Genomic DNA, 27,433 nt, shown 5'->3' on the forward strand with positions numbered 1-27,433 from the left:
GGAGGTTGAAAAATCAAGTCTGAGGACTAGAAAATCTTCGTCGCTTAACTTGTTACTACTCAGTAGCTGTAATTAACTTCCAGCAATAAGTCATATCAGAAATCAAAAAGGCAGGTGTTCCCTTTCAAGTGTATACCTGCCGATTTAAGTAGTACGACGTGGAAGTTCTTTCCAAGCGTGATTCGTGAATATCTAAGGTAGAACTTAAAAGAAAGATTAAATTGTAAGGACTTCGAGTCGACACCAATTTAACAGAGATTCATCAATTTAGTATCGATTTTTTTTTTTTTATTTTCGAGCGTTATGAGCCCCCTAAGCAGTACTTCTTAGGCTTGAACGCATGTAAAATGAGTGGTGTCCAACTTCCACTACTTCTTATTATTTTAAATGAACCCTTACATCAAGATGTTTATTACACCAAGACAACTTTAAAAAATACACTAGCCAGTACGATTATCTGCAGGTGTTGATATCGACAAAATGTTTTTATTTACAGCAAATATAGTGATTCCTCTATTTAGCGCACCTTTCTATTTGCATAAAAAAGTCACCATATAAATAAGTTTTTGTTTTTCAGCCCAGCTGATATTTTTCGCATTTGTTACAGCTGGGTGCTGTTGAGTGTGGGCATGGACCCACATTTCACAACTTGGTGTGAGGTGGAACAATATAGTGTCGTACGATCTACCGTAGAAGTGCCATCTTTGAATTACGTCAAATAACGCTTTTTGCTACGTGAATCAGTAGGACCAAGTGTATAGATAATCAGTTAAATAACCTGAAGTCTAGTTGTTCTTTTACTAAGTATCTCCGTTAATATATTCTGACGCAATTTCGCATATCGCGTTCATCAGCACCAAAGGTAGGCACGAATTCGGCTACGCGACGCGACTATATTGATCTTCCGTATATGCTACGCACCACTGAACATCCTCGTGTAAAAATCGCATATACTTTCATATTACGCACAACGATATTCTAACTAACGGGCCATATTATTGTCGTTGAAATTCTTTTTCTCAACTGCCTCTGGGTTTGCCATCGCACCCATAACCCAACAACAAGTCCTCTGGTTTAATAGATAATGTCTAAATATTATATGCAGTACTAAAGTCCCGTATCATTCACCAACAGAAATGCCAAGTAAAAACAACTGTTTATAATTCTGAGTGTGTCATCGTATATATATATGTATATAGCCGTATAGTCCGGATCTGTAATCCTAAACAGCACCCGTTTTAAGAACGAAGATGATGTTATTCATATACATATATATAAAGAGAGAGTTGATATATACACGCAGGACAGTGCACAAAGCAAACACAAGGCACTCCTGATCTATGGCTACGTCGGCCTTGTAGTTGTATATAATTTTTAGTCTCGAATCGGTCTTAGCAAGAATCAATTATTCTGTTCGACGGCTACAACGTAGAACGCGAAATGGGTGCTCCCAAGTGAGATCCGCCAGAGGTTTTACGGTAGAAGCAATTGATAAAACACCATTCTACTAGTTTTACTATATCTTAAATCCCGTCAGCATCTTGATTCAAGCCGTTCAGCACAAAGCAAGACAGATAACCATGTTTGAACATTTTTTTTTTTAGAATAAGCTGTTTAGCATATGTACGGACCACGCGATATGCAAGTGAAAACCCAAAAAATCCCTTATTGTAGTATGATATATCGGCCTTATTCAAAATTTTCCTTCAGTTCTACGAATATGATATCTATTATTTCCTACTCTATTGACAACTATTATTTACATAGTTCTACTGTTAATAAACTGAAAAGCGCGGAAAAATATTTTCAAACATACATATATTTGCAAATACTTGCTTCCTTATTAAAAACTTTTACAGTCTCGAGTAGGCATTGTAGACTTGAACAATGACCAACATTTTTCGTTACCTCAAACAGTCACGTACCACAAACATTTACACCTGTCATACATGTGAAGTACTATCTCATTTTTCGTTCATACTTTTAGTCCTTTCTGCTTGTAGACCCACATCGGCAGAAAATACGCATCAGAAGCAGAATTGTACAAAGTACAGCCCAATTATTTTCTAATCGGGGTCGACACATTCAGATAGTTTATTTTTTAAATCATCCCTATAAAATTTGACAGCAGGTAGAGTGACTGCATTAGCTTGGTTTGCAATACCGGTCAGGTTTTTGAAGGGAATAGTCTGGATCGGACTGACGCCAACTGGAGTGGTTACGGTAGAGCTGTCATTCGCAATGCGTGGTTTCCTCTCATAAGAAGAACTCCCGTTATTTGTCATCGATGCTGTTATACCAGTCTGATCGGTATCATTTTAGCAGGTCCTTCAATGACGATTATCGTTGGGCTGCAATAATTTCCCTAGACACTGGTGCCCCCACTCTTGGGCGTAAGCAGGAGTTTACGTGTCAGGGTAAACGTCATGCAAGGTACCTAAGAGCATCCAACATGAACATAGTATTAGTTAGTACGATCTAGGTAACAATCGAGATTGTTATAGCTAAGCTTGCGTATATTAGTCTCTCAATGGCTAAAATATCACACAGTGTCCCCGCGAACTCCCCAGTGAGGACCATTTTGAATCTTCTACGTGAAACGTGTAACGCTATTCATGCTGAATTATGAACTGCTACTATCTTAAAATTATTTTGAAAATGTTACTATTTTCCTAACCGCGGTGACATAAAACGTGCTCAAAAGCTGTACCTTGAAACATTCCATGATGGCCTGAAATCTACTTTCCCTTTCGTGACTATAAAGCCTGTTCCATGGCTAACAGCTCCATTCTTAGTCATAGGTAATAAACGAAGACATTCTACCGTAGCGAATAATGAAACTTTTGCCTAGCGTTATTTGAATGATACAAAATAAATGAGAAACCCTTAAATTTATTCAATTATTCTTAGATTTTTGCCGTAGCAAATAGCTTTCTAGTGATTTCATTTCAAATATGAAAAATCAAGCATGCTGAATTCAGAAGCTTCACTATTTAGCTTATTGATACTAGCTGATCTTGATCAACTGAAGAACAGCGAAGTGGGTACTAAAAGGAAAAAAAAAAAGATCTTTCTCCAACCGCATACGATCCCACTCACTCATAAAGGCCATGGTTTCTAAATAATGACAACGTTATTTAAAAACTGTACGACTCATTTACAATCTTACATACATACATAAAATAAATACATTACTAAATAAAGTAGACCCCGTTTAACCTCCTTTTTAAAAGATGAATGAGCCGTGTATTTCAAATTTATTTATTTGTGCTAATTCAAAATGTCTATCTTAAAATAATCCCCGTTCAATAAGACTTATGCCACCACTTTTTCCAATCCTCAAAACATTTTTCGAATCCAATCGTCAAAATAACCCGCAGCTCAGTTAGCGATTTTCCTCTATTTCCTCTATAGTATCGCAACTTCAAACTTCTTTTTCAAAAGGAAAATTTGAATGGGGTTAAAATAACCCATACATAAAGTTTTCTTAAAATTGCTATGGGCTAGGATGGAGGACCCAAAACTTGCCGTGCTGCAGTGTTGGTAACTTGCACCAGAGATACTCGCGTAATATTTTTAAAACTCTCAGATAGTACTGCTTGGTAATTGTCGAGCCGGGAGCATAAACTTATGATGAATGACTCCCCGATGGTTAAAGGAAATTGTAAAAGGCACCTTGATTTTAGACCTGGACTGTGCGACTTGCTTCTGTTGAGGCTCGTTTTTGAGCCTATTATCGGAAAATTGGGCCTTGGCCTCCTCGTCGTAGCCATACACCCACGTCTGATCGCAGATTTGGCTCTTCGAAAGCGTCAGAAGGTTTTCCTAACAGAGTTCTTCACGAGTGGCCTTCTGCTGGATATTCAGCTGTTTCAGCACATTTTTCCGTAAGCCTTCTGACGCCTAAATGGTCGGTCAAAATGGCTTAACATTAGCTATTTGAAATTTCTATATATTCTGCTCGCTTTTCTGATGATTCGGCCACACAAGTGCGAGTTGTTTCATTCTCTGTTTTAAATCGCTCGTGACTATTGTCACAGGTTTTTCAGAGTGAAAATGGTTCGCGCAAATTATCTGTATGATTGATTTTATTTGCCTCACTAAGTATACTTCACTCATTGCTCTAATTGAGTAACATCGCAGAACTTCCAATGCATAGCCTTATTCAATAGTACCAAGAGACTCGATATTCCGTCATATTGTCATGGAATTTCAGCTGTATACGGTAGAGACCCTATAATTTTTTGCCAAAAGGAATGTGGCTTATAAGCGATCATTCAATAGCGTCAAAATTTGAACGACTGATTAATTTTTGAACAAAGGGCTATATTAACAGAAAAAAAGGTCACGTCTAGGACTGACCACGTAACGTACGAGAGCATGGTGACACAAGTTATATGATTCTTGTCTTAGTACCTTTCTAACGAAGAATATACGTGATATCAAAACCTTAGCCAGATCCTTCCAAAAAAAGCGGCGGACATTATCAAAATATAGCGTTCCTAATAAAATGCTTACCTGTTTCCTCTGGTCCATATCTGTGTTGCCAGGCACAGAAGATTCAAAGTTAAGTGCGACGTTCTTATTAACAAGAGTCATCAATGATAGAATGTCGTGCTCTCTAAGGAGATCCTTCCGTTTTAGGACATCACAAAGCGCCTGAACGAACCAAGAACCTGTAATATCACCGAAAATAATGTCATAAGAGCAGAATAATTAGGATTAGCTTTTTCATGTAGACCTGTGAAGAAACGGTATTCGGTGCTATGTAGCATCACATTCGTAAAAAACCGTACATATGTAAACACGATTCGGATGGATAAAGTCTGCCCCATATATCCACCATCCTGCCCCCATGATGGCATGGTGAGTTTATTTATGGACACGTAATGGTCTATGTTCAAATCCAGGCTTAAATACACTTCGTTTCGTACTGGGAGCTAGCCGTTGAAAGGAATACGAAACAACCTAAGTATCAAATATAAGACACCAAACCATTTAGATATACGCCACCAATCTCGGAATTTGTGAGGACAGGGGGACCCGACTCAGTCAGTTACCAGGAGATGGATGATCATATTCTTATGGGCAAATGGAGTTCCGAATAGTACTAGGTTAGTCAAATTAAGGGTCATAATGCCTAAGGCTTGAAATATTATTTAGGCTGAGTCAAAGACACGAATTTTTAGATTACCTTTTAAGCAACTACTATTGTGCAAATCGTTTATTTACGAAAGAATAATCAGCCTGAGTGTGTAATTTGACGAGATCCCATTGTCAGTATAATACATAGTAAGCGACTTAATGACGGATCGTTGAAGCTCTATTCCCTCAAAAAATCTAGCAAATCCATTGGTAGCATTGGTAAGCCTATAGCTATCACCAGCGCGGTCTAAAAAACATGCGTGCATGCACGTATGAAGCAGTGGCAACAACAGACAATGCGCACTCACATCCATGCAGTAGTAGAGACAGGGAACAAACTGGAAATAAGAGGTGACCATATAAAGATCGAATACTGAAATGACTAGAATGAGGAAACGAATAATAAATAACTAAACATAATTGTAAATAAACTATTGCTTCTGATAAGCTTTTAACTTTTCAACGATATTATTACTATGATCGCGTCGATAAATGTGATAAGCTTTTGGAAACGTTTACATGTACTTATGTACGTTTTATTAACACGTACTTATGAGTCGCCTATCCTTATATTTATCTGTTGTTGTTTAATGAACACATGGCTGTTTAAAATGCCTACCATGGCATGTATTCCTCCAGGAATAGTATCCTGCAACAGTCGAATAACAGATGAGGAAATCCGCATGAGCTGGAAGACGGTATACATCACCACCGGTCGAATCGGTTTGATCGGTAGCCAGAGCCCCTTTATCCAGCCAGTCTCCCCTACAGGCCTGAATAAAAAATAGCTTTGGTTTTCCTACAAGTGTAGCGCATTGGTCACCGGCAAACGGGGCAAATAAGTGGTCAGTTGGCATTTTGCCCTCAGTGTGATATACTAAGTCGCGTTCTCCGTGTGACAAAAGACAGAAAACAAATGCATCACAGTCGGAATGGTCATAATCTTGCCAGTACTTTAGTACTTTGTGCAATTCCTTCTCTTTGAGATTGTCATGTCGGTGGACTTCAAATGATAACCCCTGTAACATGCAATTTGTTTATTAATTAGGTGCTTATAATGAGTAGCATGAACATCGGTAAAAGGTATAATATTAATTAATAGTAATAATAAGTCCATAAATTATCTGTATGTTCTTCTAGGATGAAATAGTCCTCATGATAGTACATTAAACATTTTGAATTTTGTTTCAGCGGAAACATTTAAAGGTTGAGTCAAAAAAATCTGAAATTTAAGCGTTCGAAATTCTCAAGATGTTGAAGTATCATCATCAGGCGGTAGCAATACATGTTATGCCGAAATCAATAGATCGACTTTAACAGATAATATAAAACAGGCGTATAAAATACGACATGATACGCTAAAGCAAAAATCTAAATGTCTACCTATGAAATAAATATTTAGGTTATGAGCTCAAGTCACAAAGCAAGAATACCCACGTTATGATCGTAACAATTCAATCTAACCAGCCATAATAAAAGTAAAAGCCAATGCTTATCATTTAAATACTACAGTTTTTTACCTCAAAGGTTTGGAACAAATGATCAGCGTCCACGTCCGTTCCGCGGCGTTCGTTGAGCCCGGTGTGAGCCGAAAACGTTTTCTGGTTTACAATCACGCACACGCCTCGTTTGGTATGCCCCATATAATAAGTATCATCAGCGACTTTGGTAAGAATACGACTTACCTTTTCACTGTGACGCCTACATATAGATCAAAAACCGAAATTAGATGAAGAATTCACCCGCAATATATTGTCAACGTAATTATCATACTAAAAACACAAGCAAAATTTGGGTAGAGGGTAAATACAAATATATTTCTGTGGTAAAGGCAATACATTCTACTTTAGGGCTCGCGTGTGTCCTTTATCCATTGTCAAATTCCGCCGGTCATTATTGCATTTATTACTATTCATTACCTTTACGTCAACGACCAACCTCATGAGACAAATCACTCTAGTTCTAAAATAGTAAAAAAACGGCGCATTTACACACGCGACACATGCGTACGCAATAGCTTATAGGGCTAGAAAATGCACGCAAAACAATCATTCACTGCTAAGCTAGATCTATGTGATAAACAGTTAAGACTATTTTTGTAGAGCACTAAGCAGGCACTTAAAGTGATCCAAAAACGCATCCTTACTTCTTTGTACACAAAGTAACTATTTGAATATCTTTTTGTTCAAAATAAGGTGCCGTAATAGCGACCTTTTATGTTCATTCTTTTATCTGGGTTTCAACAGTACGCTTTCCAGAAGATTCTGTAGTAAAAAAAACGTCCTGAGGGAATAGCGTGCACTGCAGCTACCAGAACCAAGATCTGGAGCTAGTAATAGTAATTTTTCTTAAATATTGAAATCAAAATCTGAGCAACTATGACACATTACATGACTTACGCTTTTGAAACAAGGCTTTTTGTTTAACAGACAACACTATTCTGAGTATAGAACTGCTAGAATGAAGACGCAAATGTTTCAAGGTAGGCCATTCAAGGCTGCCTCGGCAAAGCAAAAACCCTATTGCAAGGCGTATTCGATTACGGCGTGTGTTGCACAACTTTGAACCCCTTGATGCCCCTGATTGCCTTGGTCGCTATTGTACAACCTTCAAAGGGGCACCATATGAAAGGTTAAAAAAAACACAGAAAATTACTCATTTTGCCTTATAATTTATTCAGCAAGCAGACTATTGGAAATGTAGCCCCTCAGTCTCAATCATCGGTCTCTAATTGCGCTTTCCAATAATCGTTTGATTTATGCTCGTCAAGTCTTCGTGAATTAAAGGTACAAATAAATACATCTAGACGATACCTAGTGGTATTTGATAGAGTGGCATCCAGAAATCATTTTAATAAAGCAGCGACGTGCATTTAATTTTCCAGTTATATTCTATATTCGGTTTATTTCTTCCTACCGGCAACCCTTCTTTAGGGTTACCAAAGAAGTCACCTAAAGCATAACAGGTAGTACTGAACTTCAATGTATCATATTCAACTGGAACAGGCGTACTTTCTCGCATGTTACTAACTTATATGGAAATCTACTACATTAGGCAGTAATTCTCTTCGGTGGCTTCTGAAAACATATTCAGAATAAACTGGGCCGAAGTTGACCGGCCGCTCTTAACGAGTAGACCAAATCCCCCAGTCTTTGTTGGAATAAAACTACTAGATTGAACCGAGTACAGACCGGAGGTTGATCTTTAAAATATAGGGAAGTGTCCTCTTCTGCTTAACATCCTTGCGCCACTCTAAGACCTTGGTTTTTTGAAATCGGGTAGACGGCTACTAGGAAGACAGAAATAGTTTCCTATGCACGTAAGTGTTTCGCGTTGTTTGTCAAGTATTTCAGTTCAGAAGACTGCCTTTCAAAGCGAGGTAAGGTGAGCTTACGCCCAATTGACAAAGACATCTAACCGGCTGGCTTACAATAAGAAACGTGCTGTAAGGACATCATAACAAATGTATTATATATTTGTTATAACGATGAAAAATTGTATTTTTGACAATTCTAGAGTTTCCATGTACTTTTTTGGTTCAGTGTAATATTAGAAAGGCCTCAAATATAAGTACCACGCAACCGATTTTAGGAACAACTTGCCGATGATCCTAAAGGTCTCCCAAATTTCCGGTTACGGTCTTATATTTTAAACAAACATAACATCTACATGCTTCCTACAGAAAGGTGTACCCGTTACCACAAAAGTTCAGAGACATACTCTAAGAACTGTGGTGGCTACATGATCAAATGGTAGAGTTATATCTTCCAGCGCATTCGGTTTAGCGAGAAAATGAATACATGACTAGAATAATAAGAAATTCGTAGGACATTAACTTACAACAATTTTAATTTATATTTGTTGAACTACTATTTACAAGGTGTAATCGAAGGACAACACTGATTAGTTCACTTTTGTTGTTGAGTACTCGTTTAATGATATAAATACAGATATTTGACAAGGGCATTTCGTGATCAAGGCGACTGACAGCTGCATGAAATACGACCGTCAGGAACGTCTTTGTGTAAACACACAAAATAAGTTACGCAACATCTGGTTTCATTAGGGAAGCTGGCAAAAATCTTGTCTTAATTTATCCTCTATTTACCCGATATGCATATACTGTGTCTTCGCAAAATTTAGAGCACAATGCATAAAGTTTGGTAGGGACCGTCTCCCCCAACCTACTACGAAACGGATACTGGTGTGCATTACGAATTAGCATATGGCCCAGTTAGGGCCTTTTAGTCCATGTCGAGGGCGGGGGACTTCGAGAAACTAGAATTTAACAGACCCAGAAAGTGAATCGACAAAATAGAAAATCGTACAAGTCAACAAGTAGTCTGCGGACCAAAACGTCAAGCGAGTTATCAGATACCTCTAGGGGCCCGTGTCAGTCGACGATAAACTGGTTAACAGTTTCCCATTGGGTTGAGAAGAAGAAGACGACCGCACGGTGGGGTGAACCGTTGAACAGACAAACATGTGCCAAGGCAGATGGCTATACACAGTCGGCCGTCAGCCGCCGCGTTACAGACGTTTGTCCTGTCAAGTCAGAGGCCAGAAACCGGTGCATCATGGAAGAGGTACAACAAACGCCGGATAGGGTTGCGAAAAGACATCCTGGCTAAGCTTCGCTCTCGTAACGAAGAATGACGCATTTGACTAGTTTGGCATCGATTATTGAATGTTGAACGCAGTCACAACGACGGACTTGTTGCTTCTGCCTGGAATTGATGATGCCCTCAACGCATCAAGCGGATTTCAGATCTTGTTTATCCTGGATTTGATTACTATATTGTGGCAGACTCTTATGGCGCCTGCCGATAAAAAGAAAAGGGTGTCTTACAGCAGGGATAGCTTGCACTTGCTAAATGATGCCGTTTGGACAGACCAATGTCTTTGTCACGATCCGACAACTGAAAAATTTTATTCTCGTCAAACTAAAGAATGAAATGGCATCAGTTTACTTAAATCATATGCTATCTTTCTCTGAAAAACCTCAAGGAAATATTATGGCAAGCGCTGGCCGCCATCATCTTTGGCATTAAATTGTTTGAATCTACCACCGGAACAGCCCTCGCCGAGTACCACTAATAACTGTTCTGCAGCAGGGAGACACGCAGTTAGGTGATAAGAAAAAAAGCCCACCCTGCTATTCCGGTCTAGGATGACTATTGCCTGTTTAGCCTGTCGTCAACACAATCCAAGAGTTTCTAACCCGTGCGCATGTTGAAAGCGTCATGCTTTGCCGGGCGAGAAGGTTAGGTAATCAATATAGGATCTTTGGTAGGTCTCTAGATTCAATATTGGGTATAGACCCAGTTCGTCTTGCACTAAGAATCAACAATTTAAAGCGATACTTAGTATCGGACGTACTCGAAACGTTCATTTAGTTGGGCAGTAATTATACAGCTCATTTGCAAGACGACGAAACCAAGCAACAAGCAATACTTTTATCAAACGACAGTCGCTTCCTCGACAGGCCCAATCTGCAACCTCGGTCTAGACTCGAATCCGTTCTGAGCTTGGGTCGGCCCTATGTATAACCTGGAAAATGTATACCACTGTACCCGCCTCGGACATTTTTCCAGTCTTGTCACATTGACCGAGTGGGCAGTGCGGGACGCCTGCAGGCACTTGGTAACATCGCGACGAGGTCGTGCGAGCCGTTATTACGGACAGCGGTATATAGTTCTGTGGCTGGTCTTTCCAAGACTATTTGGAACAACACTAACTGCCGTTTCGCAGCTGCTATCTGGAATCCCTAGTCTATCAGACTAGCAAAACAAATGATTCGAAACATCATCAATCGATTTTCTGCGATATTGTTGAAGTATTCAGGTTCAGTTCTCGCTGGACTGTTGCGTACAACAGTGAAAACCGTGAAATGAGATTTCCTAGGAATTACTTCTTGGACTCAAAACGTTGTCGGCTGGTGAGTACCCAGGATTGCGTAGCGAGGCTTGCGCACGTTTACGGAGTACTTCCACTGGCTATTCGTCAATCAACTATTCAGCCGTTTTCCAGCAGGTGGCATTTAGAAGACATGCGAGTGCGGATATCCATGGTCTTGTGTCGAATCGTTGCGCCACATCTTGCTAATATCTTATTATGAAAGTTGGCATATATAGCGAATAATAGCTAACACATAGAGCAGCATGCAACACATAGGTAAAATAGGCACTAGAGAAATGCAAGCGATAACCACTATTTTATAGATATAGCATTCACATTCACAAACGTAGGACATCTAACAGGGAAAATCATGTACTAACAGGTAGCGACACATAAGAAAGTTCATCTAAAGTGATCAAGTCTAGATACTAATGACGTTTTTCATAAGTATGGAGGATGCTGAAAACATTTAATATATTTCTAATAATATTATTGCCAAATAAGCTATTTGACAAACTAAGTAGACATTAGGGTCATATCTTACGAGGATCATGCTAACTTACATAAAATCAAATAACGACACACAGAAATGAATGGAGCCGTAATCGAACTGAACTTGAAATATAATTCAAAGAGAATTTGAATCTTCAGTGTCGCTATCAGACGTGCCATGATTATCCGTTAATAAAGTGTAAACGATCTGGTTAATTGTCCCGGGACAAACGAACACTACTAATATTTGCACAGGGAAGAAGCTTCATGGAGTTTTGTTAAAAATGAACTGTGGGAAACAAAATGTGAAACATTCAGGCTACGTTTAGAAGAAAATTGATGCAGTCTGCGTGCTGCAACAAACGCCGCGTTTTCGGCACTTGTGCCTCAGACAACAGCAAGGTAACTTGAACATACGCGGCTGCCTTAAACAGTAAGGTCACCTCCTCCTTCGCCTTGACCAGGGTATCCAACGATGCCGACGAGCTGAAATCGACGTGTGTGTCACGTAGCAGTCGCAGCGATCAACCAGCGTGATGAAGGACAACAATATACCCGAGCAAAAAACAAGAAGAGTTCAATCACACTAGTGTCACTGATGCATGTTAGAAAACAGTAAAAGGTACGACACGAATAGGTTAGAATAAGCTGTAAGCCTGAGCGTAAAACATGCCCTGTTTCTCACCTAGCACTCCGATCACAGCAAGCTTGCTCCTTACCCAAATGTCGCTGACTGTGAAATACTCAACTGTTGAGTTTGTTTAGTATACTACAACTACACGCACGGTCTGCCGGCTCTGCTTAACTTCCACTATTTAGATCAAAGCTTCTATGCATATTGATATCCTGTGCTGATTAACTGCTCCAATTGGGCTTAGTCAACTTGAAAAAGAAATAATTAAAATGTACCATCGTCCAGACACGGCGCTAGATACAAATCTAGGCCTTCGCCAAGTTTTAAGCTTGTGTTTTGATATTTATGAATTGATAACTTTATCCTTTGTGTCCAACGAAGGTCGTCAAAAAGTTGCACATCCAAAAATAAATTCATACTTCTATTGGTCCCTACAGCTGTACTTGCAGCGAGTCACTCAATGAGATTTTCGAAATTCTATCCAACTATCGTCTTTTTGTCGAACAGTTTTTTTTTTTCTCCATAAATCACTGAGCATGATATGAATTCTCTTTGTCAGTTTGAATCTTGAGACCACAAATTATTTACTACAGATAGGTTTTGTTTTATACAAAACGTGTCTGTTGACGTGAAAGGCACAATGTGGAACCACTCGTGTTTTTTTTTCTTGGAAGGAGGTAAGTCTTCGATAACTCGAACAAAGGTGGATCCAAGCACAACTTAACGGTATAAAAATCATCACATTCCATAACGATTTTTAAAGATGTGCTTGAAGCTTCAATGAGCAATGTTTGATGCGCTACGTTTATGAGTAAGAGACTATAAACAAATAACAATCTAAACCAATCGGAAGTGTGCTCGGTCGAAACAAATCACGTGCAAAGGCATCACATCGTTGACGCTGAGCTAGATTTGTCGGCAAAAATGATAGCGAAGCTTTCGCAAAGGTGCCTGTTGGTAAATAAGTTCATCTCATAGAACCAACTATTGTTAACAAAGGCTATTATTATTCGAACGTTTCTGTGGTAAACGATGTTGACACTCAAACCCACAGGGTCGGCTGACACTCTGTGGATCCACAATCATCAACGTGAGACACGATGTCACTCAAATCAGGAAGCCTTACGACAGTCATACCACTATCGCAACGATGATATATCATGGAACCTTTAGACATAATGCTAAAGTACTTCTAAAATGGTCATACGTAGTTGCAAAGCTGTTCTACTAACCGAAAGCCAAACGAGGTGCCAAATTTTATGGCATCATTTCTGTCTGCTGCCTGTCCCTCCATAGAAGAAGCAATACCACGTATAGCTTGCCCATTGTTCGAAATCTGTGACTCGTTTGATACGCCTGATATATCAGAGTCGCCTGTAAGATGGAAATCAACCAAACAATAGATAACCGTACTTACGTTTAAATACTTTTTTTTTTTTCTTTCTCGTAAATTGGAACCTTTAGAGTAGCTTGTACAAATCAACGCAGTTAAATATATTTATTGTAATACCTGTACGCTACCTACGACTTATAACTATCGATCTTTGATTACAGATGAAATACGTAGACAAGGAACTATACCCTGGAAAATACCTTCCAGCTTGTTGTTGTTGTTGATATCCATTGGGAAAAGCCAGCACTTAATCTCTTGTTTCAGTTCACCCTGTCAGAAAGCATGTTGCCCTTTTGATATTTCTTGATTTGTTGAAACATTACATTAGCAAACGAAAACTATCTTACTGATGAAGGCAAAATTGCAGATTTACCGTCAGTAGTAGTAGTAGTATTGAGGAAGCTACGTCTTGCTAATATGAGAGAAGGCAAACACCTCGTTCAAGGGCAACAACAGAATGCTAGAAACTTATTTCAGGTTATTCTTTCAGAAATTTCAGGTTAGTCTACGATAATCTAATGCATCGACGTCGCTAACCACATTAGTAGAAATTTCACATATACTACTACTACTACTACTACTACTACTAAATAAACTGTATTTGATAGAAAACTTTTTCATCGAATGGCTTCTGTTAAGCTCATAACTAGCAAGGGTACTTTATATGAGTTCGATGCTGGCAGCAAAGTTATGTGTGTGAATGAAGTCTCAAAATAATTTACCGGAAGCGTGATGTTTTCGCAACGGCATGATGTACCGTTTTAAAGTTTAGGCTTTTTGTATTCTAGGATAGTATAAGTCACGTTACTACATTGAAGAATGATAGGGTAATGATTTTTGGTTCTCTTCTTTATGTATTGTTATAACGAGATTTAGGTTCCTTAGGAAAGTATCGTCTGCTTGAGTTAGCAACATCAGGATGGCAGCCTGATTTCCTCATACTTAATAGAATGTTTCATCTTAGTTGTAAGGGTGCGCCCATTCCATTCATGCAACGCTAAACGAATAATAATAATTATTACTATCATAGTACTGTAGTAGTATTATACTATCATAGTGTTCATTATTATTAATGTTTGAAGTTATTTAAGTGTCAACATATGCATGATAAATTTGTGTCTAGACCGTTGTTCTAGTCCATTTTCCTTCTGAAAACACACATATTCTACATTTGCAACGCCGTTTCCTACTATTTTTGAATATTTTTTACAAACGAAAAAAAATCAGAGACCTACTACAGACAGAACACGCTACATCTACATAAAAGCAGCCCATTTTGAAAACTTGTTTCTTACAATATTCGCGCCAAAGGAGTTTAAACATTTAAGCTTTTCCTACCCTAGCAAACTGAGAGATCGATTCGACAGGTTGATGCGCATGCGCCAACTTCTAACGGAAAGTGCAAACACAACAGACGGCAATCAAACTAGGTTCCCGCACGAAACCATCGAAACAGCTCCCATCATAAACACTTTGGCTCAGAAGGTAGAATTAGTTATCACTCACCTAGCTTAATGTTTATAGGAATAGTCTAAAAGCCCCAAACGAATGTCTCCACGGATGCTTAACCAAATAAACTTAATTGTAATTGTTTAATAAAAATGATACGAAATGTTCAGGTTATTAGAGCTATTTTTCTTATCTATAATGCTAAATGTAGTGGGAATTTTTGTGCCATCGTGTGCCGTGCGGAAAGCGCTCTTTCTTTCTCGCACAGGCCCGGCCAAAGAGATGTCTAAATGACCCAAATGTCCCACATTAGACCTGTCATAAACAAAAACATTTGTGCTGCTCTCGATGCCCATGAAAACGCACGACTCAGCGCTCGCTTTTGCCGTTTACCGTTATGAAACGCTGCATCTACAGAGCTCTCAATAGCAGCACGATACTATTTGATTGAACTTTGTCATTTGGCAAGAAGCGCACTGGGCAATAGGCTCTCAGTGCTATACCACGTCGCCCCGACCACCATTACCACCACTTCTTGGATTATGTTTTGTATCAGCGTCACCACACAGAGCGTCAACGGTAATGCAAGTGTAGATACTCCACGAACCAAACTAAGCAATAGGCCGCCAAGTTGTCACTGAATGACTGGCAAGACAAGGACATCAATATCGCGGTAGTTGCGCCAACAAGAATCTCTTACTGAATACCGCGTCCGTGCCTCATTTATCCTATTAGCATTGAAAACTTTAATTCTCTGTACAAAGAAAGTGTCTAAAGGACTACTGAAGTGTGTGCTGTGTATAAAGATGATGCGTAGAGCCATATTCTTGATTTGCCTTCTACTGTTCAGCTTGACCGTTTGTTGTCAAAACCCTACGATGTCTACGATTACGACACCAGCACGTGCGGCCGAAATTCGAGTAAAGTACTCTAGCGGAGCAATAGTCCGCGATATGGACCACATTCGGCAGGATCTGCATCAGGTGAGCCTTGTTTGTAAAATAATTACACTCTAGGGATGTCCTGTACTGCCTGCGCCTCTTCCAAAGATCTCTTGCACAGTTTTTCACAACAGCGATCAGGGCTTTTTTTTTTTCCTAATATGTTGTAACAGTCACATGATATTGATGATGTGCCTATGCTCCCATGTCGCCATTTCAGGTGATCCAGCTGTCAGGTGACGGGACCTTCACCATTGAGGAGTCAATTTTCTATCTAATGCGAATGCACGACTTTGATGATAACAATCAATTGGACGGGTTAGAGATGATGCGAGCTTTCACTCATGCGCACGAAGGTCATAAACAAGGCGAAAATGAAGACAACCCTCATCCATTATTAGAGACGCTTGTACAACTTGTAGACGATACAATGAGACACGATTCGAACATGGATGGCCATCTAAGCTTTGCCGAATGGTTACAGGGATACAAATCAGGAGGGTCAGCGTAGTGGTTAACGTTAGGCCTGTTTGTAAATGATGTAGGTAGGTGCAAATAACGGATTTTACTTTACTTAACGTAGTTTTAACTTAACAGTACTACCCGTTCTAAACTCTTTTTTCGTTTATAAGAATTTTGATAGTTGGATTTCAATATCCCCCACCGAACTCCTTGTAAATAACGACGCTTCGGAACAACCTTTAGTTATGCAAGTAATCGCTCTAAGCTGTTACAGTATTAGTAGGACACTGCTGAACTACTCAACATGACAACAATGCCACTAATATCGAATGGCAAACGAATTCGAAGGCATTACAATACAGAAGCTATTCGAAGAATGCGTATACTGATATTATGCGTGAATTGTGTGTATACAAGTATAAATAAAGGAACTTTAATTATCTGGGGTACAAACTAATCGACATATCTGTCAGTAGTTTAGGCACCAAAATTCTCATATGTGTGGTATCATAGATCTGCAGATGGCCTATAAAACAGTGGAAGAACGTGATGTAAGACCATCAAACGTATCCCCATATTTACTATCATCACTGTCTAATTTGCAAATTGCTCCCACACGTGCAGTTAGAACACAGTTCTAGTGGCGACGGTTACTATATCGGTTAAAACCGAATAAAAATATTTGCAAGAACAACAAAACTGCAGAGTACAAATTGTTCAGTCGTTGAGTAAGTTATTGTGGTGGCCAGAGGCGTTTTCACATCTTCAGCTAGCCATTATTCTTTTTCCATTTTTCGAAGTCCTTTTCTGACTCGGACATTATCAGGATGGATGCTTGTAAGCTTTTGTTATGTGAGTGCCGTAGAGACCTAGGTTAAGAAAGAAACACACAAATAACTCCCCGAAAAGCCTGGCGAAACGTCAAGAACTAATGGAATTAGCTAGTACCGAAAGTGGCTTGTTTTATTGACCAGCAATGTTGTGTAAGTTACCGCCGTTCCCAAAACGAAATCGTCTGAATCCTGAGAAAATGAACAAAGCGTTTTATTGGTTTTAATGATTCTTCGTAGCAAGAACGAGTCGCCATCATCTTTTGAGAGACCGTGTGCTAACAGCTAATTTCATTGAGCTGTGTTCCAGAGTTAAACCGTTTTTTTTCGCTTTTCTAGTGACTGTGAACAGTCTAAACGGAGCTGGTCCGTTTGTTTATAAGCAAAACAATATGCTATAAATGGCATATTCGGAAATGAATAACAAGAAACATACCCATTTTTCTGAACTTTTGGATCTCTAATACGGTTAGAAATGCGGTACTTTTAGTGCATTTAAAACAGAAAAGCCCATATTTGGGTTTTTAGTTCCATTGAGGTACAAAAACAACAATACCAGTAGCAGGAAAGCGAAAGGTTGTCCTTTAATGGTAGTTGGATACTTGAAAAAAAAACCGTATTTGCGCGCCGTCATTTAGAATGTGGCTCTGCGTTTCTCAATACCGATAAATTTTTGTCAGAACTGTAGTCTATTCACACACCAGCCTGATGATATGTCGTAGAGTGAATTATTTCGTGCAACGTCTCGTAGGAATGCCTTTAAGTTGATGTCAGAAATAAGACAGCGAAAGAGTTGTAGCTTTTGAGTTGCTTTGTGTGCGTTAGTTCCCAATAGTATAGACATTATATTTGCCGAGTCACTGGATATTATAAGATTGGCTTAATCACAGATAAGACAAACATTACACCGCAAACCGCGACATTTAACAGCATACTCTGTGCGTTCACAAATGTGCATACCCGAAAATGATAGTCAAGTTTGACTGTGGCTTCTTTGCAAAGAAACTCTCCGTATACGTTAACTCGTGTGGTTTTGATATCAAGAAGACATCTTGATTTATATCTGCTACGTGTAAAAGTAGTATTTCATAATGAATGATTTCTATTTACCGCTTTTCTAAATGCAAAAACTGTATGTTAGGTCATTTTTTTTTCGCGGTTTTTTTTCCAGCAATGGACAACACGGCATTGTTTATTCCTGTGACAATAAGTTATTACGTTGTGTATCTTGTGCTATTATCCACAATTTTCCCCTATTTTTTCATCAAATAATGTAAGACATTTTGTGAGAAGGTAGTAGATTTCGTCTTGAAACGTTTTTCAATTACATTTTGCGTTGCTCACCCGTGTAAAAAGTAAGGCCACAATGATGATTGTTCAATGAACGGAAAAAATTAAATTCAGTGGTATAAAGTGCGGAAAATACGGAGAGTGCGACAGAAGCTCCTAGTTGAAGACTAAAGGGGCAGCTTCGACGATATTTACTGTGTGCGTTTCACTTTTTCAGGAAAAAGGATAATCTAACCCCGTCTGCTTTTGTTTCCTTGAATAACCTTGTTAACTCGACGCAATCGGGCCGATTAACAGTTTGGTTCGTAGGACGCGATTCACGATATATCGGGTATTTGCAGTTCCACCAAAAGCAAACATGATCCATTCTAGATAAATATCTGGTTAAAGTCAAAGCTTTGGCTCTTTGTTTGGGTTTTTGAAATACCGAGACTTCAATTTTCGCCGTAAAACCAAGGGACTTGAGGTGGTCAACGACGGTCTTGTAGCAGCAGCCCATCTTTTAAACTCCCAAATTGTTTTTCAGCAGTCTTTCTTTAAAAGTGCTTTCGGATGGTCGTTACAAAACTTTCTAACATTTCAAAACTTTTCTTTAATCCTTTCAGTTACTACGCCATTATCGTGTACAAGAAAAATTTCGCGATCTGTTTTGACAGCGTTTATGCCGCGCGAAAGTCATAGTACAGAACATGTCGAAAATTTGATTACTTTTTTTTCCACAAAAACATTCATCTTTAAAAAGTTCTGCCAAGTTAAAATCGTACTTATATTACGCAGTGAGAGCAGCGCTTTGAACCGGTAGATTGAATGCAATAACAAGAGAGGAAAAGTGGAAAAAAAAAGCCTTTGAAAAAACGCACCACTTACTCAACCTAATGCTATAGTACGTATGCTTTGGTCCATTATGAGGATAGGAGAAATCGCACTTTCACTGTTTCAAACAGAGTACAGGAAAATTCTTACATGCCGGATATTCGACATTTTCTCAGCATTTTGATAGCCAACGTTTGGTGAGTGCAATACAGTGCACAAACATTTTGATAAATTAAGATATGCAAGAAAGATTACTTGATAACATTTTTGATAAGAAGATTTGCTCGGCCATATGTACTGGGGATAACGGCTCTTGGTTTTTATTCTTATCTTGGTTAAGGATCCTTGATTTTTAATCACCTTTAGGTCTGTAACCTCGATTTTTCTCCAAATTCTGATAGTTATAGACGAAGGCATATATAGTAAAACACGTATGCGAGAAGTGAATTTGCAAAGCCAAGATATATTTGATATAGGTGTGCTCTGTAAAGCCATCGATTTACCTATAATAGGACCAAGCAACCATGTCTCTATAAAACCGACGGACACGATAGAGAAGAACCAATAATAAACGAGTGATAAATAAACAAGACGTATCGCGACTTTTTACAATGTTCACGAGTAAAGCTCTTTCACAGACAGCAAGCTGTACTTTCAAGATGTTTCGTTTCAACTACGTGCTTGTTATCATACTACTTCAATAGAACACAGTATAGATGTGAAATTTCAGAAGCACTCTATGAGCGTACCAAGTTACTTTTATAGTATTTACCTGAACCACTTTGTCGGGATTGGGTTTTGAAGAGGCTACATGATTTTTCAAGCATAAGATGCTGGCAATAATCAAATATTATATATATACAATATTCCGCACGTATCGCTTGTGTAATTTTTCATTTATTGATGGTTAAATGTTGTGCACTGAGTTTAGATTCCAAAAATAAGTGTGTCGTCACCAGCACTTCTTGTTGGTCTTACAGCAAGGTTAGAAAAAGCTGCCGAAATAACCATATATAGATGAGACGCGTACGACGAATATCCAATAATTTAGAATACTATTCAGATATAGGTATTTTTCAGGGTTCAGGCGTAAGATTTTAGATTATAAAATGTTGTGACTCCGAAAAAATGATCCGCCAACGTAAAGCATAAACAAATGCACATTAGCAAACAAAAGATCATAAAAGCGAAGATTAAATAAAGGTGCCATTACTTTTCGAAGAAATCGAAGTTAATTCAACGACTTTGAATAATTACTATACAATATTAGAAACAGACTAGAAGCAAATTTTGAAAAACGACTGAGATTATTTTTAAAAAAAGCTGAAAGCACATACAGCTACAATTAACAGAGGGTGTGAATATATGTTACAACTTATCTTTTGACTTCTGTTTTGAATTCCCTGTTAGTTATTATTTTTTTACTTCCTAAAGTTTTTATCAGCCGTCATAATAAAATAAGATGCTTTTGAACAGTATTTAACGCTTGGCTGCTTATTGAATCAGAAGTCTAATATATACAACAAAGGACCAATAACTGATTCGTTTGTTTATTTAGTGCATTAAACCTACAAATGCATAGCTTTTAAGGAACATACGTTTTGGGATCTGAACAAAGCTCTTCCGACTTTTCTAAATTTAGTTGTCCTTGCAACCATTGAGGCAAACACCAAATCTAAAAAGCTATTTAGTAATTCAATAAAAAAAAAAAAACAATTGTAGTTAGTTATAAGTTAGATATGTATGTTGTCTTATATAATATTCATTTAGTTTAATTTGTATTCCTTATGGACGTTTCATAGGACGATGCGCAACCAATGCTGGCCGAACTGCGTAATAACTAACAAACCCAAAGGCCAATCTGAACTACGAACCCAAAGGTAAAAGTGACATCTTTGTAGACTTCTGCGTCGTAAGCTCACGCACACGACCCTTTTTGCCGCCCGCATTGAACACAGAAAACGACCGCTCAGTTGTACTAGTTAGTTACGATAATAATAGTCGAGATAATATTCAGTGAGTCACAGAGCTTTAGGTGTAAAAATATTTTAGTCGCCCCTAATGAATACAGCGAATCATCTTGCAACCAACAAAAGTGAATATCATGCGTTATTTGACGCTTTTGCTATTATTTGTCACCCTAAACAATGCCAAATGCGCACTTCCGAAAACGGCAATCTATTATCAAGCGTCTTTCTAATATGCTACAGCATGCCACCGGTGTATAGTTTATGAACCCCCAACAAGGTATGATCGAACGCTGCCTCAACAACCTCACAACTGCATGAATTTACCGAGTACAAAAAATTGAAATAAGAGATTCGAGCGAGGAAGGTGTCGCCTACACACATTCATTTCTTCTAACGTTTTACGACAAGAAGCTGTAAAATAATTGAAATCGATAAATAGAGCCATAAAAATATCTATTAAATAAAAAAAATCTATAAACAGAACTTAATATGTTACAGCTGGGTGGCGCCAATACAATTCGTATTTTTTATGAATAGAATGCGTTCACTGTTTGCGCAGTCGTTTTTGGTTCGATTACTTCTTGTTGTAACTCTATCCCTTCAGAGGAAACTATTCTAGTTAATTATTATTAATGATCGCGACCTCATTATTTTGTTACATTATTCGTTACTTTACAGCAAATATCCTGTTTTTCCTTACCAAGTCTTCAGTCCGCTCATTGCAATTAACTTTGTATACTTCTATCGTCAAGTTGTTATTCTATCGCTCGTGACAAAAAGTTTACATCTTTTAAACATTTTTTTACTATTTCTACGAAAATCACGATATTCTTTAAGCTACAAAAATAAAGTAATACTTACATTCATCACAAATTTTCAATGAGTACCTCGAAATCTTCTTGACGAGCCCGTTATCCTAGCGCACATGTGATCAACGGGCAATTTCTACATCGCCATTTTACATGAACCCGTACTCAAGCAATCTTTTTGAAATTTAAGCATACAAAACACTCGTCCGAAGAAATGTAGGCCAAAATTATGATTTGCCAGATATGGGAATGACCTTAGTTAGTTATTGTATAGGATTAAAGGTATAACTTTACTGCATAGCAGTGTGTTATTAAAGGCATCTCTTATAAAACAGTGGTAGGATAGCTGCCACTTACATGAATGTAGGACTTTGAACCAAGTACAAGGTTCTAATGAGTAACGTCATAAACCACAGTTAGAATCATTATCTGACTCACTCGAATCACCGACACAGTGGGGGTGCAATAGCCATGCAGGGTATACGTATCCGAAAATGCAGATAGTGTCACTTCTGCCATAGAGAGGGCTGCAGAACTGTATGCCCTTCAACAAATTATAAGTAAAATATTAAAAGCTATCTTATCCGACGCTCATTCGATACAACAATGACATTGCTGCTACGGTAAATTTATTATATTTGTGTATGCGTACAGTCACGTCACACTTTTTTACGGTCACTGATTTAAAGCAAAGCTTTCATAAAAAGGTACACTAGACGAAATTTGTTCGCTTTACGATAGGATGCGTTAGCCAAGTCCCGCTGTAAATTTCTTGATAAAAACGCCTCGACACCGTGTAAATCACTTTAAGCTACAGCTAACCGAGGAAAAAACTACAGCAATGCTACTGTCTGCATATGCAAATCTATATATTGGCATTAAACTGCCCTTATTTTCGAAGGGTTGCTCTTGCATTTCTTCATACATTCACGCCTTTGCAAACTTTATTAGCTTTTAAACTAGATAGGAAAAAAATGTTTCATAGCGCAATTTACAGTTATGTATTTCTCTTCTAAAACAATTCAACCCTACGATCTGTGGGCTTCTTAGTAGCTGAATATTTACACAGTTTACTCGCTCATTAAATTGTTCTTTTGTCACTCTCAGATCAAGCGAACCAGATATACGGATTAAAGTTAATAATATTCTGGCTCTTTTTTACCATTTTGAAGCTTGCACTGCTAACCGATAGCTAGAATGTCACTTTCTGCTTTGGTCATTTAACCTGCTATTGTGCTTAAATATATTGATGTAGGTACACCTAATACTTTTTCCAACCAGAGTTTAGTTCTCTCAGTTGTTGAATTTGGAAAAACAAAGGTTTTATAATCATCAGCTTATCTTTGGTTAAGTTCTATGAGTCTGTGAAAATGAATAAATTATACCATGTGAAGATGTAATAGTAGTAGTACAGGAAATGTAATAATAATCATAATAAATGAGAACAGAAAAGTCTCTCTACTAGCATTTGAAGGCGCGACGTAAACAGAAATAAAGTTAGAGACTTCTTTGCAGGAAATATCTTGAAACTTTCCAGCATAATATTTTTACAATAATTACTATGACATCCCCAAAGACACATCAAGTTTATTCGTATTGTCGTATATATATTTTTTTTTCGTTCAGACGCGCAAATGATAACATTCCAAAGAGTGCTCTAACTATAAAACGCGCTTCTTTCCTAAAACACAAATGCTAAAGCTATCTAAAAATCACAGTTCCGATCCGCTCATACTATATTATCCCCAATGGCTGGTCCTATGCAAACCAAAAATACTGTGATATTAAGGAATCGCACTTTAGACACAGGTGCTGTTCTTGGCTCACGCTACACAAGTTAAGATTATCTTAAACTGTGTCTTCATCCCCGGCGATACTAACTGTGTCAGTGGTCGCGTGGCCTTCACGCGTTTATTATCACTGCTTTGCCAACGGTTGATAGCCATTAACGAATGAAAATGATGTGTAAATTACAAGCTCTACAGAATGAAGTGATTAAGTAGAATGTACAAACTTGCTTTGCAACCATTAGAGATTTTCCTTTAGAAAACGGGAATATATTGTACATTAGCATAATCTAAAAAAAAGCGTATATTGCGTATTAAGCACTTTCAATTATTAGATCTATGTAAACTCGAGATATAAAATTACTAAATGTTCCACGACGGTGCTTTTATAACTGACTACAGTAAACAACCTTTACAAGGCATCACACGCGCCCCAAAGGTTAAACAAATTTTGAATGATTAAAGCCTTCAACTTAATCGTTAGGCGAATTCTCCTGCAAGAAAAAGACTACGGCGGGAATTGCACTAATTTCAAGACAATATATAAGAAACTCTATATATAGAAAGAAAATATATAAGAAAGTTCCAACTCAGCACACAGCATACGAATTATATGTCAATACCGTGCCCTAAATCAACGAGCAACGGCACCTCTAGTTAGATTTAAAAAGACAATGGTAATCTTGGAGATCTCATCTGGTCATGTATATCCAAATTGGAGAACAGCATCTAAAAATCAACAGAACTTCGCTGGGGAGGGGAAGCTGATTACAATAAAACGTTATTGAAGTATCTATTAATAATGATCCAGACAAAACCGGTGCTTGCTAAAAACGCTTTCTCACTGTACGTTGCTACTTAGTAGGAAGTTTACAGTATGTATAGAATTGTATAATTACTTACTCTTTACCCTTACCGCTTTCCATGGATATATATATATCCACACATATAATGCAAACAGGCCAAACATTTGTCACTCCGAAGCTACCTTTCCAGCTGATACTAATAAAATGAATCTTCATGACACTCTTTTGGAAAACTAGATTAGCGCGTAAAATTACGAATGGTGTTTCAGTTAAATAAACTCTTTCGTGACCAGAATTTCATACCATAAGATGGACCATCGAGCCTGCGTACCGTCAACAAGATATTTGTCTTTGTAGCAAGATATTTGTCTGTAACTTTATTGTCTCATGTAGTGCTTCTGCTATATACGTATATAGCAGATATATATGTATATAGCAGATTTAAACACGCATAACAACTGACGGTAGCACAGACGTACTGCATTTTAGCTCCTAAAATCCCGAATCGTATTTAGAACAGTACGCAAAGATTCTAACATAAGACTCAACCTCCATCGTTTTCCTGAAAAAATTCGGGGTAAATATCATATGATACTTCCAAACCACTACTCATAACAAAGTGTGTAATTACACCAGACACACACAAACAGTTTTCGAGAGGCTAAGGAATTGAGCATAATGCTTCATTAATATTTTCCTTATGCCGAATAGAAATATTTTGCCTATGTTCATTTAAAGAAATAGGTTTACAGTGAATTCGGTATAGATATATATGTATATACCGAACGCAATCGGGATTGGAGTCTTAAATCAAACATTCATGTACACTAATTTCAAGCTGCTTTCTTCACCAATCAATATCAGCAAGGAAAATATTCCAACAGCTAAAGTAGGATTATCCTATTCTTACAGATTTAGAGCGCTATAGGATAGACTTCAGCTTGTATTCAACCAGCAAGTATCATAAGTAGGAAGTTTAACAGCTGTACTCCGCGTAATCTCGTAGATCATCGTCATGAATCGAAGTTGTCAACTGATTACATTAAGTTGTTTATTTCAACTTATCTATTAGAAACTTATCCGTATAACATACTAGGCTAATAAGATAATATATGTATAACGCAATTTGGATATAAGGGGTAGCTACAACTATGAATACATTTGGTTTTGTCTTGACTTCATGTATACGTTACATTCAAATCTTTCTCCAAGAATTCAATTGGGTGGTACACTTCTTACGAAGCTTGGACTTCATTTATGTATTATGCGTACAAGACGTGGGTTGTCTCATTATTTAACCTTATTCCTGATCCTAGTAAATCCCGCTGGGAAAATGCGATACTTTATAAAAGTAAATGCTACTTGTTTCTTAATCCCTCTTAAAATGGATGTATAGCATTACTACGCCGATTAAACACCAATCGAATGTTGCAGTGGTTTACTGGTTTACTCTTAGCTGGTCTCTACTTTTTCAGTGAATTGTTGAACGGTAAAATGACAATATTCACAGAAAATGAAAGAAAGCACTATGCACTCTAGGAAGAGGTGAACGAAGTCCTTGCGAGTGTTACTTGTTTTCCTAAATTTATACAAGCGTTTTCTTCGGCCAAATCCACATAACATCTTGTGGATACTCACAAACCTTTTTCTGGCTTACGACAGCAACAGGAGCGAAACAATTGCATGCCTGAGAAGATTGCTTTAATGCGGTTCACTTTGCTAAATAGCAGAGCTTCACAAGCTGATGATGTCACCACAATGTGACTGTTGATCACAATTTATATCACGTTCACCACTGTCACCGATAATTAACTAGGCTAAGTACTAATTAGGCAAGGAATTGGTCAGTTTATTACTAGACTCCATTCCTACCTTGTGATAGAGGAGCATTGCAATTGCATAATCGGACGTAAGGGATGACTTTTCCGATGAAAAAAGAGTAACGAAATAGTGTCTCGCCAACTAGAATACAAGAGATCTATCTTATTGAAAAAAAGAGGCGGTCACCGTTGCCGTAATTTCTGCCAGTACTTGAATCGTCATGTCCGATCAGCTTTGCCGCATTAGAATAGGGCGCCCGGCGAAAGTGACTCATTTAGTGTCTCTTTCTTGTTGCTGGAAGTGTTGGGGAGGAGGGAAAATAGAAGCCTTATGCAGTTGATAAGCTATGACAAAAGTTTAAAAAGTAAACTAATACCGCATGGAATACGTCATAATCTTACTAAACTTATTCTAAGTTACTTACCATCTGAGGAAGGATTTGTAATAGTTGCCATGGGTAATTGAGGCAAATAGTTGAATAGATGGAGAAAAAATCAAGTTCAGTGACCCAATAATATTACTACACAACTTGTTTTTCAACAACCCCTCAGAAACCACAACAAATGGATCAATATCAACAACACCGAACTAACTAAGGCGCCGCCGCGGCCACTCTAACTAAACTATCGATGTCGCTGGGTCTCTCTCACTGAAGAAAGGTCCGATTTGTTTAGTTCGGCTGCTACCAAAAATATAGCTTCTAGCTTCGCTCGCCAGCATCTACCTAGCCTTTCTTGCAACAGCTCTAAACGACACTCACAATGCATTCCGCGATATCAGAACAGCTGGGTCTCCCGCGATCTCAGCTAACGAGCGGAACCCAGCTCATAGAAAGGCAAACAGAAAATATGACTGTGTCAGGAAGAGAGGCTACATGTGTACAACTAACCAGG

General features: G+C 38.2%; 2 protein-coding genes across 17 annotated transcripts in view; one reads left to right on the top strand and one right to left on the bottom strand.

The window, feature by feature from the left end:
* Positions 1–448: 448 nt before the first annotated feature.
* The window catches only part of LOC111271978 (caspase-1), a 31,104-nt gene continuing 4,119 nt past the window's right edge, over positions 449–27,433 (bottom strand). For 2 of the 13 annotated variants that reach the window (XM_022853074.2, XM_022853061.2), the window contains exons 2-8: positions 13,402–13,543; positions 11,953–12,021; positions 6,666–6,846; positions 5,765–6,164; positions 4,519–4,676; positions 3,676–3,903; positions 449–2,437 (exon numbers count right to left, since the gene is read on the bottom strand). In XM_022853074.2, the coding sequence (XP_022708809.1) occupies positions 3,826–3,903; positions 4,519–4,676; positions 5,765–6,164; positions 6,666–6,846; positions 11,953–12,021; positions 13,402–13,463 (948 nt within the window). In that variant the 5' untranslated portion in view covers positions 13,464–13,543 and the 3' untranslated portion in view covers positions 449–2,437; positions 3,676–3,825. The other 11 variants (XM_022853070.2, XM_022853066.2, XM_086973117.1 and 8 more) reach the window with 11 other exon arrangements.
* Positions 15,286–20,825, top strand: LOC111271979 (longistatin). 4 transcript variants are annotated; one of them, XR_015315553.1, is made up of 4 exons: positions 15,296–15,994; positions 16,173–16,497; positions 18,752–18,865; positions 19,140–20,825. XR_015315553.1 is itself a non-coding variant. In XM_022853077.2 (3 exons), the coding sequence occupies exons 1-2, from the start codon at positions 15,818–15,820 to the stop codon at positions 16,461–16,463; spliced, it is 468 nt and encodes a 155-aa protein (XP_022708812.1). In that variant the 5' UTR covers positions 15,286–15,817; the 3' UTR covers positions 16,464–16,497; positions 19,140–20,825. The 4 variants fall into 4 exon arrangements, 2 of the variants coding, with proteins under 2 accessions (XP_022708812.1, XP_086829246.1); XR_015315554.1 differs by having other exon boundaries at positions 18,752–18,835; XM_022853077.2 differs by lacking the exon at positions 18,752–18,865 and having other exon boundaries at positions 15,286–15,994.

Source organism: Varroa jacobsoni, unplaced genomic scaffold (assembly GCF_002532875.2).
Source record: "Varroa jacobsoni isolate VJ856 unplaced genomic scaffold, vjacob_1.0 contig01342, whole genome shotgun sequence".
In the NCBI taxonomy this organism is placed as follows: Eukaryota; Metazoa; Arthropoda; class Arachnida; order Mesostigmata; family Varroidae; genus Varroa; species Varroa jacobsoni.